At 43.3% G+C, this 15,196-nt stretch overlaps 1 protein-coding gene across 1 annotated transcript in view; it reads left to right on the plus strand.

The window, feature by feature from the left end:
* The window catches only part of FEZ1 (fasciculation and elongation protein zeta 1), a 44,017-nt gene that overhangs the window by 17,886 nt on the left and 10,935 nt on the right, over positions 1–15,196 (plus strand). Inside the window, exons 4-5 of the mRNA XM_058194397.1 lie at positions 73–159; positions 7,789–7,957. Coding sequence (XP_058050380.1) covers positions 73–159; positions 7,789–7,957 — 256 coding nt within the window. The remainder of the gene's footprint in view (positions 1–72; positions 160–7,788; positions 7,958–15,196) is intronic.

A 15,196-nucleotide genomic window follows, 5' to 3' on the forward strand; every position in this document is an offset into this window, starting at 1 on the left:
ACAACAACAACCCAAATGGGACCCATATTTGCTACTGAATCTGCATGCGGTTTGTTTCCTTCCTTCTTTCAGATCCACGAGAAGGAGGAGGAAGAGCTTAATGAGAAGAGTGAAAACGATTCTGGTATTAATGAGGAACCTCTACTCACAGCTGATCAGGTACAAGCAAAGCCCCTTCCTGACCTTCCCTATGGGAAATATTGGAAATAAAATCAGGGATTGCTTCTAGCTACTGCAGTAGTAGAAAACCCCCCCTCTTCCTCTGTTTAGTTATTCCATCTTAAAATAAATCAATTAAAAAATAGAAGATCTTTAGATAAAGGAAAGGTTAGAAATTTTCCAACCAAACACCTTTCAATGTTCTTAGGCCAGAATTTGGACATTCATAAGTCCATAAAGAGAGCCAGTTTGGCGTAGTGGTTAAAATAACAGGCTAGAAACTGGGAGACTGTGAATTATAGTGCTGTCGTGGGCACAAATCCAACTGGATGACTCAAACCAGTCACTCTCTCATAGCCCTAGAAAGGAGGCAATGGCAAACCAGTTTTGAAAAAAACACATGCTTGCCAATAAAGCTGGAGGGACTTGCCTTGTTGTCTCCAAGAATCAGATGCGATTAAATGGAAAGAATGAAGAAGTTCGTAAAATCACTTTAAATAGATTAGTGTGATTTGACTTTAGAAGAAACCCTCCCATGCTACCACATCTTACAATACTAGACAACATAGTATCAACAGTAGAGACCTTCACATTTCTAGGTTCTACCATATCGCAAGATCTAAAATGGACACCTAACATCAAAAACGTCATCAAAAAAGCACAACAAAGAATGTTCTTTCTGCACCAACTCAGAAAGCTCAAACTGCCCAAGGACTCTGCTGATCCAGTTCTACAGAGGAATTATTGAGTCTGTCATCTGCACCTCTAGAACTGTCTGGTTCGGTTCTGCAACCCAACAAGACAGACACAGACTTCAGAGGATAATTAGAATTGCAGAAAAAACAATGGCTACCAAACTGCCTTCCATTGAGGACCTGTATACTGCACGAGTCAAAAAGAGGGCTGTGAAAATATTTACACATCCTGGACATAAACTGTTCAACTTGTAGCCTCAAAACGACGCTATAGAGCACTGCACACCAGAACAACTAGACACAAGAACAGTTTTTTCCCGAACGCCATCACTCTGCTAAACAATAATTTCCTCAACACTGTCAAACTATTTACTAAGTATGCACTACTATTAATCTTCTCATTGTTCCCATCACCCATCTCCTTCCACTTATGACTATATGACTGTAACCTTGTTGCTGGTATCCTTACGATTTATATTGACTGTTTCCTAATATTATTTGATTGTTTATTTGTACCCTATGACTATCATTAAGTGTTGTACCTTATAATTCTTGATGAATGTATCTTTGTCTTTTATGTACACTGAGAGCATATGCACCAAGACAAATTCCTTGTGTGTCCAATCACACTGAGCCAATAAAGAATTCTATTCTATTCTATTGTGTTCCAAAAAAAAAGTATGCATTTAAACCTTCACTGTTTTCCTTGTATTATTTGATTGTAAATAATTAACTGAAGTTTTGCTAAAACCAAAGAGCCCGGTGGAGGGGTAAAGAAATGTTTATTGAACTGGAGTTGTGTTTTGGTGCATTATGCTATTGTTAACAGCAGCAGGATGAATATGAACTCTGCTTCTGAAGAGAATAGAAGATGGGTGTTCAAAAGAGGAGAAATAATAGGGAAAACTGTGGACAGTTTATTCTCCTAGTAGATTTTGCCAGTAAGTTTCAGATCATCTTTGTCAGGCAGAATTTGGCCACCGTTTCATTTAAATATACTTTAATATATGTGTATCTCTTGGGTTTTTGTGATGAGTCAACTTATTCCATGCTGAGCCATCCTTTACTGGGCCTCTTAACTTTTTGCTAGAAATGAGCTGCAGTTCGCTGAGTGGCTGTAAGCAGCTGCTATTCCAAGTGATGGTTTTTATAGTAAGGTTGTCTATGTATGTGCATGCGTACGTATTTGTGTGTGGTAGAGGTCCTTTTTCAACATCTAAGTCCTGATTGACAGTTTGACCTCTTTTTCCCACAAGAATTTGCCCTCTAGATCAGGGGTCTCCAACCTTGGCAACTTTAAGACTTGTGGACTTCAACTCCCAGAATTCCTCAGCCAGCTTTGCTTTGCTGGCTGAGGAATTCTGGGAGTTGAAGTCCACAAGTCTTAAAGTTGCCAAGGTTGGAGACCCCTGATCTAGATCACGAGTTCCCAAACCCCTGTCCGTGGCATGCCAAGCAACTGGACCATGCAAACAAGTGATGTCCCATATGTGGGATGCAGGCAAATCCACACACCCCCTTCGGTCCATGGAAAAACCTTTCTCCATGGAATCAGTCCCTGGTGCCCAAAAGGTTGGGGCCGCTACTCTAGATTCTCATCTCCATAGGACTGTTACAGGTAGACCTTGAGACTCAGTAAGCATTTGGACAGCTCCTCTCTAGAATGGAAGAAGACGGGTTATTCATACAGGTAGTTCTCGACTTATCATCTTAAGGGAGCCTGCTCCTCAAATTTGTAAGGTACGGCGGTCATAAAATGGGTTGACTGACTTGATTCTATGACCTTTTTGTGACAGTCATTAAACAAATGCTTCCATCATTAAGTGAACTAATGGTTCACTGAGGGAGTTGAAAACTTGAAGTAAATGCCAGTTTTTGGCAAAACTTCATAAAAGCCATCATGTGATACTGCAAAATTCTCGGTCTGTATTATTAATGGGGTGGATAGAATTGCCATTCGGAGCCTGTCTCAATAAATAATACTGACTTCTATATGTCTATCTAATCTCTCTCTTATCTATCTATCAGCTATCTATCAGCTGATATTTTCATGTGTTCCTGTGTGTATCCCTGGATTCCCAAATGCAATACATGCACATACATGTGCACACAAATATGAAATGATAAGCAGACAAAAGTAAAAAGAACAACAACAACTCAAAGTCTTGCAGCACCAATACTGGGGGGTTGGTGAGGAGATAGAGACTATCAACTGAGTCTTCATTAACATTGACCTGACTTTTCTATCTATTTCTGCCTTGGTCATAATGCAAAGAGAGCACTTCTCAGCATAGAGGCCACATGGTTTCAATGACAAGGAAGAAGCAAAACCCTCTTCTATATAAGAATGCTTGTTCAAATTGCTAAATATATTTGAGATCTGGCTGATTTTACTGGTGTTACTTAATAAGTGGCAGTCATTCAGAACAGTAATTGTTTGTGCACTAATTTGCCAATGTTATGGGTATTGCATAATTTATGACAAGATAACAAATGGCACAGCATCTGGCTGAGACCATCTCCCATTGGCCAATGGTAGGGATGATATAAAGGAAATACATGTTATGAATCAAATCAGTTGTATCAGTTTCTTAGCATAGAAAAGGAATTACGAGATGCATTGCATAATCTTGTGGAACAGAATTATTTATTTCCTGTGCATGATCAGATATGCAAGTTTTTCTCAGGGTGGATCTCTCTGGTTAGATATTTGGACTATAACTCCAACACCAATTATAAGGTAGATTAACAATGTCCATTCAAATAGAATATAGAATATAACAGAGTTGGAAGGGACCTTCGATGTCTTCTAGTCAAACCCCCCTGCTTAGTCAGGAAACACTATACCATTTCCGACAAATGGTTATCCAATCTCTTCTTAAAAACTTCCAGTGTTGGAGCATTTATGACTTCCGAAGGCAAGATGTTCCATTGGTTGATTGTTCTCAGTGTCAGAAAATTTCTCCTTATTTCTAGGTTGAATCTCTCCTTGATCAGTTTCCATCCATTATTCCTTGTCTGGCCTTCAGGTGCTTTGGAGAATAGCTTGAACCCCTCTTCTCTGTGACAGCCCCTCAAATATTGGAACTCTGCTATCATGTCACCCCTGGTCCTTCTCTTCACTAGATTAGCCAGGCCCAATTCCAGCAACTGTTCATCATAAGTTTTAGCTTCCAGTCCCCTAATCATCTTTGTTCTTCTCTGCACTCTTTCTAGAGTCTCAACATCTTTTTTATATCATGGGAGGTTAAATAGTGGAAGGTTAAAAAGAAATTTAGTTAATTCTTGATATTCAGGCAAATGCTAGGCTGGAATGTAATACAATTACCACATTTTGATCAGTTTCCAAGTTAGCCATTCCCTGTGTATGTCAACTTGTATAAACTTATGTTCAACCTTGACATCTGTCCTCTGCGTTACCTAATTAAAGGCTAGTTTTTGAAGGAGGAGGGGGCATCTTGAACTGTTTTAAGAATGCACATCCTTGTAGATTAGTCATCCCCAGCCTAAAGCACTCAGGTGTGTTGGCAACAGCTAGCATTGTTCAACGTTGGTGTGACTATAATGGCCTCTCCAGATGGTGCAGGAGATAGTTTTACTCATCCAGGGGCCATGAAGCAGGGGAAGCCTGTCTTAGATTATAAGCCATTACAGCCAACTATAAGCAAAGTGTTTGTGTAGCTTTGGTAGGAAGCCAAGATATAACTCTGTGAATTATGAAGCTGTAACGTGATCTTCATTTATGTGATCTTCATTACTGCATGTGTGTCTTGGTGAGCTGAATAATTCAGCCTCCATTAGAAATATTTAAATCTCCCAAAGCAACTTTCCCCCCCCCCAACCTGCCATTTTCCATTTTCCAAATGTTTTTGGTCTACAAGTATGATGGGCAAAACAATTCTGGCTGGAACCGTACTCCAAAGACATCTGTGGATAGCAGTTTAAAAAAAAAATGCAACATTTGCTAAGAGCATTGGCGTAAAGTTTTAGTTCTGCAATTGGCTTGGCAGATAAGAATGTTTATCAGTCTCAATTTCCTACGTCCATTTACTGTCCATTAATTGAAGTCCTTATGGGTTTGTGGAATTAGAGATTTTTCAGCTGCAGTGGTTGTCTTTATATTCCTGGTGCTAATTCTGCCTTAGATCATGCAGTACTGCCTCCTCTCATACATACTTGCTGCCCTAATAGCAGACACCCAAGAAAGCAAGAAGTCAAAGTGTCATTAATCAAGTCTAATGCAAGGAAAAAAGGAGTTAGGTTACTGTACAGAATCTTGCAAGCAAGGATACTTTAGTCCAGTGTTTTTCAATCCTGGCAACTTTAAGGTGTGTGGGCCTCAGCTTCCAGGAATTCTAGAAGAATTCCCAGCTGGGGAATTCTGTCCACACATCTTAAAGGTGCTAAGTTTGAAAAAGAGCACTCTAGTCCTCATTGATTTCTGAATACATTAAGATAGGTCTCTGTCAATTGTTTCATCCTTTTTCCCCATAAACTCTTAATGGATGGACTAATGTCTAGCTTGAGGTAAAGCTGGAATATCTGCTGTGCTTGACTATTTTTCCCAGGCTTAGCGAAATTTATTGCATCTACCCACTTACGGTACTTAGAATTGCTTGAAGTCAAGTACAATATGCGGGTGAATCAAGGCAGATGGCTACAAGGAGAAGGTCTTTTTAAGGGTGAGCCACTGGTAGACATGGTTGGCCTCCATAACAGGGGTCTCCAACCTTGGTCCCTTTAAGACTTGTGGACTTCAACTCCAGAGTTCCTCAGCCAGCAAAGCTCTTCAGAGGAACTCTAGAGTTGAAATCCACAAGTCTTAAAGGGACCAAGGTTGGAGACCCCTGCTCCATAATGATGTCTTTCTGGTGATTGGTGAAGCCCTTTCCCCTTCTTTCAAGCTTTTATGTAATTGATTTTAAATTTAACTCCTTCTTTTAGCTTTTTTTTTTTAATTCTCTATTCGCGACTCTGATCTATGCTTCTCTTAGTCTTTTGATTGCTGTATGTGGTTCGGAAAAATGATGTAATCTGTCCAGAGAACTGAAGTTTGGGATGATTCAAAACAATTCTAGGAGGTGAATTCATCTCCTGGAATTCTTAGCAATGTGGCTGGGAAGTTCTGGGAGTTGTAATCCAGACATTTTCAAGTTGCCAAGATTGAGAAATACTGCTTTAGAGACGACAAGGGGTATCATAGCTGGATGTGTGTGCACGTACAGTGATTGTGCATGCAAGGACGAACAATATAATGTCTGGGTTAGAAGTACCAGGGCTCCAGATACCAGTTGCAGGGGATAGAGATGGAGAGGAAGGTATTGGCCCCGATTCTCCCTGCCTTTAGGAAGATTCTGAAAACATGGCTCTGATGTTGTCCCTTGAACTCCAGCAACAGTGGGACCTCTGACAATGGCTGCCTTGAACTGACGTAGAATGAATTCTGCTGCTGATTGTGGTTTTCTGGTTTTTCTTTAAAACTGATTATGCATAGTTTTTATGTTTTATATTAATTTTAACTTGTTTTTATTGGATTGTTTTTACCTGTTTTGAGGTACACAAAGTCACTTACATAAGATGGGTGGCCCTACAAATTGAATCAATAATAATAATAATGCAATTTGAGAACCTCTTGAATACCATCAGCATTGACCAAATCATCATCAGTTGATTGCAAAAGGCGTCTTTACTTGGAACAGCTGACATCTCACAGCAATATCTTTAAACATATTTATACGCAGCAATATCTTCATCCTCAAACATCAACATTTGTCCATTCCAGCTCCTTGGGAAGGACTTGATCAGTGGATAAAAGTGGATAAAAAAATTCAGTCTAAGCATCTGGCTGGCTGTGTGACCAACCGCAATAACCAATCTCCACCTTCTGTTTTGCAAACACCTACAAACACTGGTTGGGCATCATCAAAATGAAAGCTGGGCTATTGGAGCTTTTCTTTCCTTCTTAAGATTTCACTGTGGAGGGTGTTGATTTAGCATTGGCTCTTTTATATTCCTTTTAAAAGGACCCAGATTGTTGGGGGCAATAAGTTGACTTTGTATATAATATACAAATGGATGAAGACTATTGCTTGACAGAGTGTAAGCCGCCCTGAGTCTTTGGAGAAGGGCGGGATATAAATGCAAATAAAATAATAATAATAATAATAAAAAAAAGATTCACGCTCTGGTTTTGGGCATCTAAAATAAGGCTTTAAAGCAGGGGTAGTCAACCTGTTTATACCTTCTGCCCACTTTTCTATCTCTGTTAGTAGTAAAATTTTCTAACCACCCACCAGTTCCACAGTAATGGTGCAACCGCAAACAAAAGAGCCTGTGCCGTGTATCGTCATCTGCGCATGCCTCTCGCACATCATGGATTGGGTTTGGGGGGGGCGCCGGCTACCAACTCTGCTTGTCTGTTACAGCTGGGTGGTGTGGGAGGAGATGCGCGAGCTATTCTGGAATGAATAGCTTTTGTTTGCGGTCGTACTATAGCGCCATTTAGTTTTACTTACGTAATGTGAACTAAACTTATGCGTGGGCGATACAAATAGTATATTTTCAGAAATTTGAATTGTCGTGGGGAATTTTATGAAAACCTAATGAAAACGTTTTTAAATAATGCTATGAATTTTTTTAAAAAATTCAATTAAATTAAAAAAAAGGAAAGTGCTTCAGTATCGGACAAAACCCCTACCGCCCACCATGAAAGCTGGAACGCCCACTAGTGGGCAGTAGGGACCAGGTTGACTACCACTGCTTTAAAGTATCCCTGACTGTATTTTTACTTATTGGAGAAAAAAGTCCCTCCGTTTGTCATGCGTGGTTTATAGCCCAGTTGGGAATTTGAGTTTTTCAACTATAAGGTTTCCATAGCAACATCTCCTTTTCTGCCATCGCCTTTCATTGATTTGACCGACTGTTCTTTTTGCAGGTGATTGAAGAAATTGAGGAAATGATGCAAAATTCCCCTGACCCTGAAGAGGAAGAAGAAATTTTAGAGAAGGATGATGGTGGGGACACAAGCAGTCAGGCTGATTCCATCCTTTTGCAGGAAATTCAGGCCTTGTCACAAAGCCTGAACAACAATTGGTCATGTGAAGGTAAGAAGATGTGGTGCATTGAAAGGAGCACTTCTTCTCTCTAAGTAAAGTGTTGTTGTCCTTTGAGAGCTAGTTTGTACAACGATCCCTGCAGCTTTTCCTGGGCTGGGCCATTTCAGACCGTAGCAAAGCAATTCAGATTCTTCTGCTTGAGAGGATAGCTAATACATACGCCCTCATATTTACAAATATTGTATGGTGAATAGTAAGGCTTGAGGGAGAAACATTAAGCGAACACGTGACACGACAAATATCTAATTCCCACCTGCCACTTCAGGTGATCCAATTCAGGGTGATATTGATTCAGCTGTGTGAAAAAAGCTTACTTCTTTTCACTCAGATATTGAAGAGGTTAATGGGATGAAGGAATTAGGATTGCACGATTCCAGAAGCCAAACTGTCACTGTACAAAACTCAATGAAACATTTAACAGACACAAAACTCTTTCTGTTGTGCGGCTGTGAATATTTCACTTTGGTTGTCTTGTGTTTGTAAACTCTGGTGAGAATCTGTGTGTCTGTGTGATATGCAGGTCTGTTGTGGTTATTATGCATTACTTGCCCCCAAGTTGAATTGCATCAGTTGATATAGATTTGCACCAAAATCTTCTCCTTCTCCTTCTCCTTCTCCTTCTCCATCCCTTCCTCACCCCTCTGCTCTGCTGTCCGTGCTCCTCTCCCCTCTGTACTCCTCTCCCCTCCTCACTTTCCCTGTCTTCAAAGCAGATTAAAATATACTGTACCATGTGGTTTTGTTCTGTTCCGTTTTGTTCTGTTCTGTTCCGTTCGGTTCCGTTCCATTCCGTTCTACTCTATTCTACTCCACTCCACTCCACTCCACTCCACTCCACTCCACTCCACTCCACTCCACTCCACTCCACTCCACTCCAAGGCAATACAGAGCTTGAATATTGATGTGTGCAGATATTTGTTCCCTTTGGGCTAATTGTGGAAAGGCATATCAAGACCCTAATGACCTTCTTATATTTCCTTTCCTTTTAAACGAGATTTGCACGATACAGCCTTCTCAATGGAGATTATTTTTAATAATGCTGCATACGCTAACATGTCTGTGGCTTTGGAGATAAGAAACAATATTGCAAGTGCAGGAAAGGAGTGACAAATAGCCAAGCAAACAAAATTTAAATCATAATATAAAGCAATATAGCTCTATCCTCTTCTCTTTCAAATGTAGGATGACTTTTATGAAACAGAACCTAAAGTATATATTCATTTTAGCTGCACTGTATCTTCTCTTCCTCAAGTTACTGCACCAAGATGTTGCTGTGACGGATGAAATCTACTCAATTTCTTAGTCACGACATGGGATTATTTAGTTGTTCTGCTGGTATCTTTTTCAAGGAAGGAGGGCTTACTTCAGTATTGTGGAGCTGGGAAAATATTTTAAATTTACTTAAATTTACTACTTTGAGAAGAGCAGAAAAAAGCCCTGGTGGCGCAGTGGTTAGAATGCAATACTGCAGGCTACTTCTGCTGACTGACTACTGACTGCAATTTGGCAGTTCGAATCTCACTGGCTCAAGGTTGACTCAGCCTTCCATCCTTCTGAGGAGGGTAAAATGAGGACCCAGATTGTTGGGGGCAATGTGCTGACTCTGTAAACCGCTTAGAGAGGGCTGGCAAGCACTGTGAAGAGGTCTACAAGTCTTTGAATGGAAAAAATGGATTGTTTATTTATAAAACAGATATCAGATTAAGAGATATCAGATTGCCTTTGAATAATTAGGAGGTATTATTTTATGTAATGGGGGGGGGTTGGGAAATGAAAAGATTTGGATGAGGTTAATTGGATTAGAAGGGAAAATTTTATTTTATGTTTGGTTTATGTATAACAATACCTTGTGATTGACCCGGGAAGCGGGGGGGGGGGGTTAAGGGAGGGGGGAAGGGGGTTTTGAGGGAGGAGGGGAAAGGGGGGAAAATGTTTTTGTTTGTTAAAATTTTTTCAATAATAATAATAATAATAATAATAAAGTCTAAGTCCTATTGTTATTGCTAAATTCTGCCTGACTTTTACCCCTAGCTTTGAGGGTGGGGTAAGGGAAAGGAAGATGTTAATTTTGCACTCTCTGTTTATCCAGAAATCTGTACTTCTGACATTTTAGAAGTTCATCTCAAAACAGGACACAAATCCCATGATACAAATGGAATATGTTTTTGAAGTGTGAACTAAACTTTCCAGTTTTTGCAGTCTTTAATGCTGATTTAGTTATTTGTAGGCTGCCCCATTCCTAGAACCTGGGGTGAGTTACGGTTTCTCAGAGCCACAAACATAAGGGGCCCAGGGGAAAAAAGAAGTAAATAAAAGCACACAGAAACCAGAAACCTTCAACCCAACTATAAACTGAACACCAAGCCATTAAAACAATCACTGTAATTCTTAAAGAGGCTCATCTATGAATGTTTTACTCATTAAAGAAGACTGCAACATGGTTTTAAGGGACACACATTTGCCATAGGAAGTCTCTATTAATCATTCAGTCCCAGTGCATGTGCCTTTCTTTTAAGTCAGTATCCCTGACTTAAATATGCTCATCTGTTTCCTTGTGATATGTGAACACATATTATGAATTCATGCGAAATACAAAAACTATGGAATTATTTTCACATTTGGGGAAATGTCTCGTGGGGAACAAAGTTGGGCCAGCCACATCTTGGTTGCCTCCAAGCATGCCTTCAGTAGGTAGAACAGCATTTCTGCTGAGATTTCTTGAAGCAGATTGCAATCCTATTTTTGGATTCTTGGCTTGGTGACATAAAATTCTACTCCCTAATAATCTAAAATAATTGGAGCTGCAGTCTATCATTTCACTAATTCAACAAGTGTTTCTCAACCTTGACAATTTTAAGATGTCTGGATTTCAACTCCTAGAGTTTCTGTAACCACATGCTGGCTGGGGGAATACTGGGAGTTAAAGTCCAAACATCTTAAATTGTGAAGATTGAGAAACACTGAATTAGAGTAACATTTTGATTGACTGATGCACTGGGCAGGTAATTTAAATTATTTTAAAACCAAGGTTTAATAAGCAATCATCTTAAGAGGCATTCCTCCTTGCTAAGAATGAAAGGGGTTAGAATGCCTCTTCTAAAATCTTATTGCATGTATGCTTTCTTTCATCCGAGACAATTAATTTTTTTCATTTCCAAGTGTATCCCTGTGTTAAGTTCGGGAAGTAACGAGGCTGGAGACCAGGGTAGTGACAACAGCTCTTTAATATAGGGTGAACCCAGCAACAGGCTGGGGGAAAAACCTCTCCTTTTATACAGTTCTGTTGAGGTTTCTCCAATCAGCAACGCGTGCTGATTTCCGCTCAAATATTTAAAGGTACAACTGTTAATACATAACACCTCCTCCTCCCAGAAAACACTTTGTCTCTATTTACATATTTATTTACATGTTATTTTTCAATGAGTCACGCAAATAACCTGGGCCTCCTAGTTCTTTCTGACCGTGGTTCAGTTCTGGGTGGTGTTTTGAGCTGGTCGGAGGGGCTGTTTTCTCCTCCCAGCTCTTTCTCTGGGCCATCGGGCCCGGATTATTGGCCGACTTTTTCTTGGCCATCCGCCTTGGATTAATTTTGAATTTTCCTGCTGCTTCCTCGGGACCTGATGGCGTCGCTGAACTCTGGGACCTCAGCTAAGTCTTGCGCCTCCGGTCATTGTCAGCTGTGGATTCAAAGTGGTATTGGTCATTACCTGTCTCTATTGGTTTGGTTTGGTCAGTTATTCGTTTCCTTAACTGATCTATGTGGCGCGCCACACTCGGTTGTCTGGTAGCTCTACCACGCACGATTTTGGGCCTGTTATCTTGTTACTTGTCCTATGACCCAACTCGGCCGTCCCCATAGTTTCGGGCCCACACCCGGCCGCCTATGCTCATTTCCTTGTCTTTTCTAGCTCCCCTTGTAACCCTCGGGTGTGTAATGGGGTTCAAACGTCAAGTGGGCACGGAGTTTCGTCCCATTAGCACCCGGCTGGGCTTTTTCCAGTGGCTGTGCTTGGGGTTCTGTGCTGACGGCTAGGAAAAGTCTATTTTTGTTTGCCAGTCACCTGGCTCGAGCCTGGACAATGCCTCCTTAGTGCTCCGGACGGAACGCTCTGCAAGGCCATTCGACGCAGGGTGGAAAGGCGCAGAGAGGGCATGTCGGATGCCTTCCTCTGCCAGGTACTCTTCAAACTGGGCTGCCGTGAATTGTGGCTCATTGTCGGACACACCAGAGTGTCCGCAACCCGTGAGTTGCGAATAGGTGGCGAGGGTTGCGATTACTGCTTGGGCCGTGGTGGACTTCATGAGTATGATCTCCACCCATTTGGAAAATGCGTCCACCACCACTAGGAACATTTGGCCGTGAAAGGGGCCAGCAAAGTCAATGTGGATTCTTGACCAAGGCCCTTGGGGCTTTTCCCATTCTCTGACAGGGGCTGTTGGGGGTAGCGGTCTGGACTCTTGGCAAGCTTGGCATTTCCCTACCCTCTCAGCAATCTCTGCGCCCATGAGTGGCCACCATACATAGCTTCTAGCTAACCCTTCATCCTTACGATGCCTGGGTGACCTCGTGGAGGAGGTCCAATACCTTTCCCTTAACTTAACAGGAATTATTACACGATCACCCCATAACAGGCACCCCTTGAGCCGAAAGCTCATCTCGTTTCTTAACAAATTCTTGAACTGTCACCGGCGCAGCGGGCCACCCTCTCTGTACCCAACCGAGTACAGTCCTTAACACAATGTCCCGGTATGATGCCCGAGCCACTTCCTTCGATGTGACTGGGCCAGAGTCCAACGAGTCAATAAGGAGGATGGGTGTCCCTGGAGTGGGGTCTTCGGTCGCCCCGGGCAGTGGGCATCGGCTCAACGCGTCTGCATGCCCCACTTCCTTTCCCGGTCGATGCTGCAGCTTGTACGAATAAGCGGCTAAGAATATAGTCCATCGGGTCAAACGTGGCGAAAGTGCCACAGGCGTTGGGCGGTCGCCAGCCAGTAATCCTAGTAGCGGTCTGTGGTCAGTCACGATTTCAAAATTCCGCCCAAAGACATACTCATGGAATTTTTTGACCCCTGATACAATGGCTAGTGCTTCTTTGTCTAATTGGCTGTAGTTCCTCCCTGGGGAGGACATCGTTCTAGAGTAGAACGCTATAGGGGCTTCTGTGCCGTTTGGAAGTCTATGGCTGAGTACAGCCCCACCCCATAAGGGATGCATCGAAACCAGCACTAGGGGTAGTGAGTCGTGATATTGGATGAGCAGGCTATCACTTGAGAGCAGGTTCTTTACTGCTTCAAAAGCCCTATTTTCTGACTTTCCCAAGACCAAACAGTATTTTTCCTAAGAGCCTATGCAGCGGTTCCAAGAACGGTTGCTTTGTTCTTTAAAAGACCGCGTAAAATTAACCAATCCCAGGAATGCCTGCAGCTCTGCTTTGTTTTTGGGCGCTGGAGCCTTCCTAATTGCCTTAACCTTGCTCTCAGTAGGGTGAATTTTCTTGTCTATCCGTAGCCCAAGAAATCGACCGATTCGACCCCTATCTGGCATTTATTTGTCTTGACTTTTAATCCGCTGTCCGAAAATGCTCAAGACCTTTCTTAACCGCTCCCCAATTCCTCCATGTTTTCCCTGAAATTAGGACATCATCAAGTAGGGAACTACCCTGGGAGCCCTTGCAGTAGTCGTTCCATCAGGTTTTGAACAGCCCTGGTGCCACACTAACCCCAAATTGCAATCGGGTGCACTTGAAGGCCCCCTGTGCGTCACAATCGCTTGGGCTTCAGCTGTGCGGCGTCTACTGGCAGTTGTTGGTAGGCTTGGGCCAAGTCTAACTTTGCAAAGACTTGCCCTTGCCCCAAAGAGTGCAATAAATGTTGCACCACGGAACCGGCAGCGCTTTTCTGTAAGGCTTTGTTGCCGCCTTGTAGTCAGCGCAAATTCTAATTGACCCGTCCGGTTTGATGGGGTGACGATTGGCGCCTCCCACTTTGCGTGATCGACTGGCACCAAAATCCCTGATTTATGAGCTTGTCCAGCTCCTTATCGATTTTTGGTTTTAGGGCAAAGGACTCTCCTCGCCTTAAGCCTAATGGGGCTACCTGGGGTCTAGTTGAAGGAAATAGGGGCCCCCTTGTACTTGCCCAGGCAGTCCTTGAAGACATCTTCGAACTCGTTAAAGAGAATGTCTTTCAAATTGCAGTCACTTCTGTAGATGCCAGTCACTCCCATGCCCAGGGCACGAAACCAGTCTAGTCCCAACAGACTGGGCAGAGTTCCTTCGACGATCGTGATGGGCAGGGTCTTCTTGTGAGGGCCGACTCGACTCGGACGGAGGTGGTCCTCGAACAGGGATGCGATTCCCTGGTAGTCGTGGACTCGTAGTCGTTGTGCTTGCAGGTGGCGCCGCGACGGACGGCAGCGACTTCGCCAAAGTGTCCCAGGACATGATGGTGATCGCTGATCCCGTGTCCACTTCAAGCCTGCACCGCACTCTCTATTTTGGCCTGGTGAAGATCTTCTTCTCCACTTTGGTTGAGGCGCGCCTATGACCACCGTTGTTTGGTTGAATCCGCGCTTTTTGTTTGAGCCAATCGCGGTCGCCTTGCCGATTCCGCTCTGATTGGCCGATTTGAATTTTCGGTGGGAAGGTTGGGCCGCTCGACAAACTTGAGCTAGGTGCCCTTTCTTCCCACACCGCCGACATGTCGCATCTTTAAATTTGCAGCGTTGGCGCTGGTGTTGACCCCCGCAGCTTCCGCATTCGTCTCGGTCCCCTTGTCGCTGTGCGGCAGACCCTTCCTCGTCTTCACCGCCGGATTCGGTCTGAACCTCCTCCTGGTGCACCGCTGTTGCCTGCGCCGCCTTTGTGGAAGAGGCTTCTGCAGTGTCTCTGCCGCTTGGGATGACATTTCATGTGCTCTGGCTTCGCCCAGAGCGGGCCAGCGTCAGTTGCTTTGCTAGCAGCCGCCGCCAAACGGATGTCTTTGACCGGATGAGTTGCTCGAGGAGCACCTCGCCCAGGTCACGGTATCCGCAGTCCTGGACGCCTTCTCAGGGCGCCATGTAGTCACCGGCGGATTCGCCTCCATCTGCCTTCGCCTCGAATTCAAACCGCCGCACGATTTGGACGGCGTGCGCGTGGTTCTTAGCAAAGTCTGTAAAGTTGGCCACGACACCGACTGCAACGGCGTTGGCTCTGCCAGGGCTTCCGCGATGTCGATGACCTCCGA

This window comes from Ahaetulla prasina, chromosome 9 (genome assembly GCF_028640845.1).
Source record: "Ahaetulla prasina isolate Xishuangbanna chromosome 9, ASM2864084v1, whole genome shotgun sequence".
NCBI classification, from domain to species: Eukaryota; Metazoa; Chordata; class Lepidosauria; order Squamata; family Colubridae; genus Ahaetulla; species Ahaetulla prasina.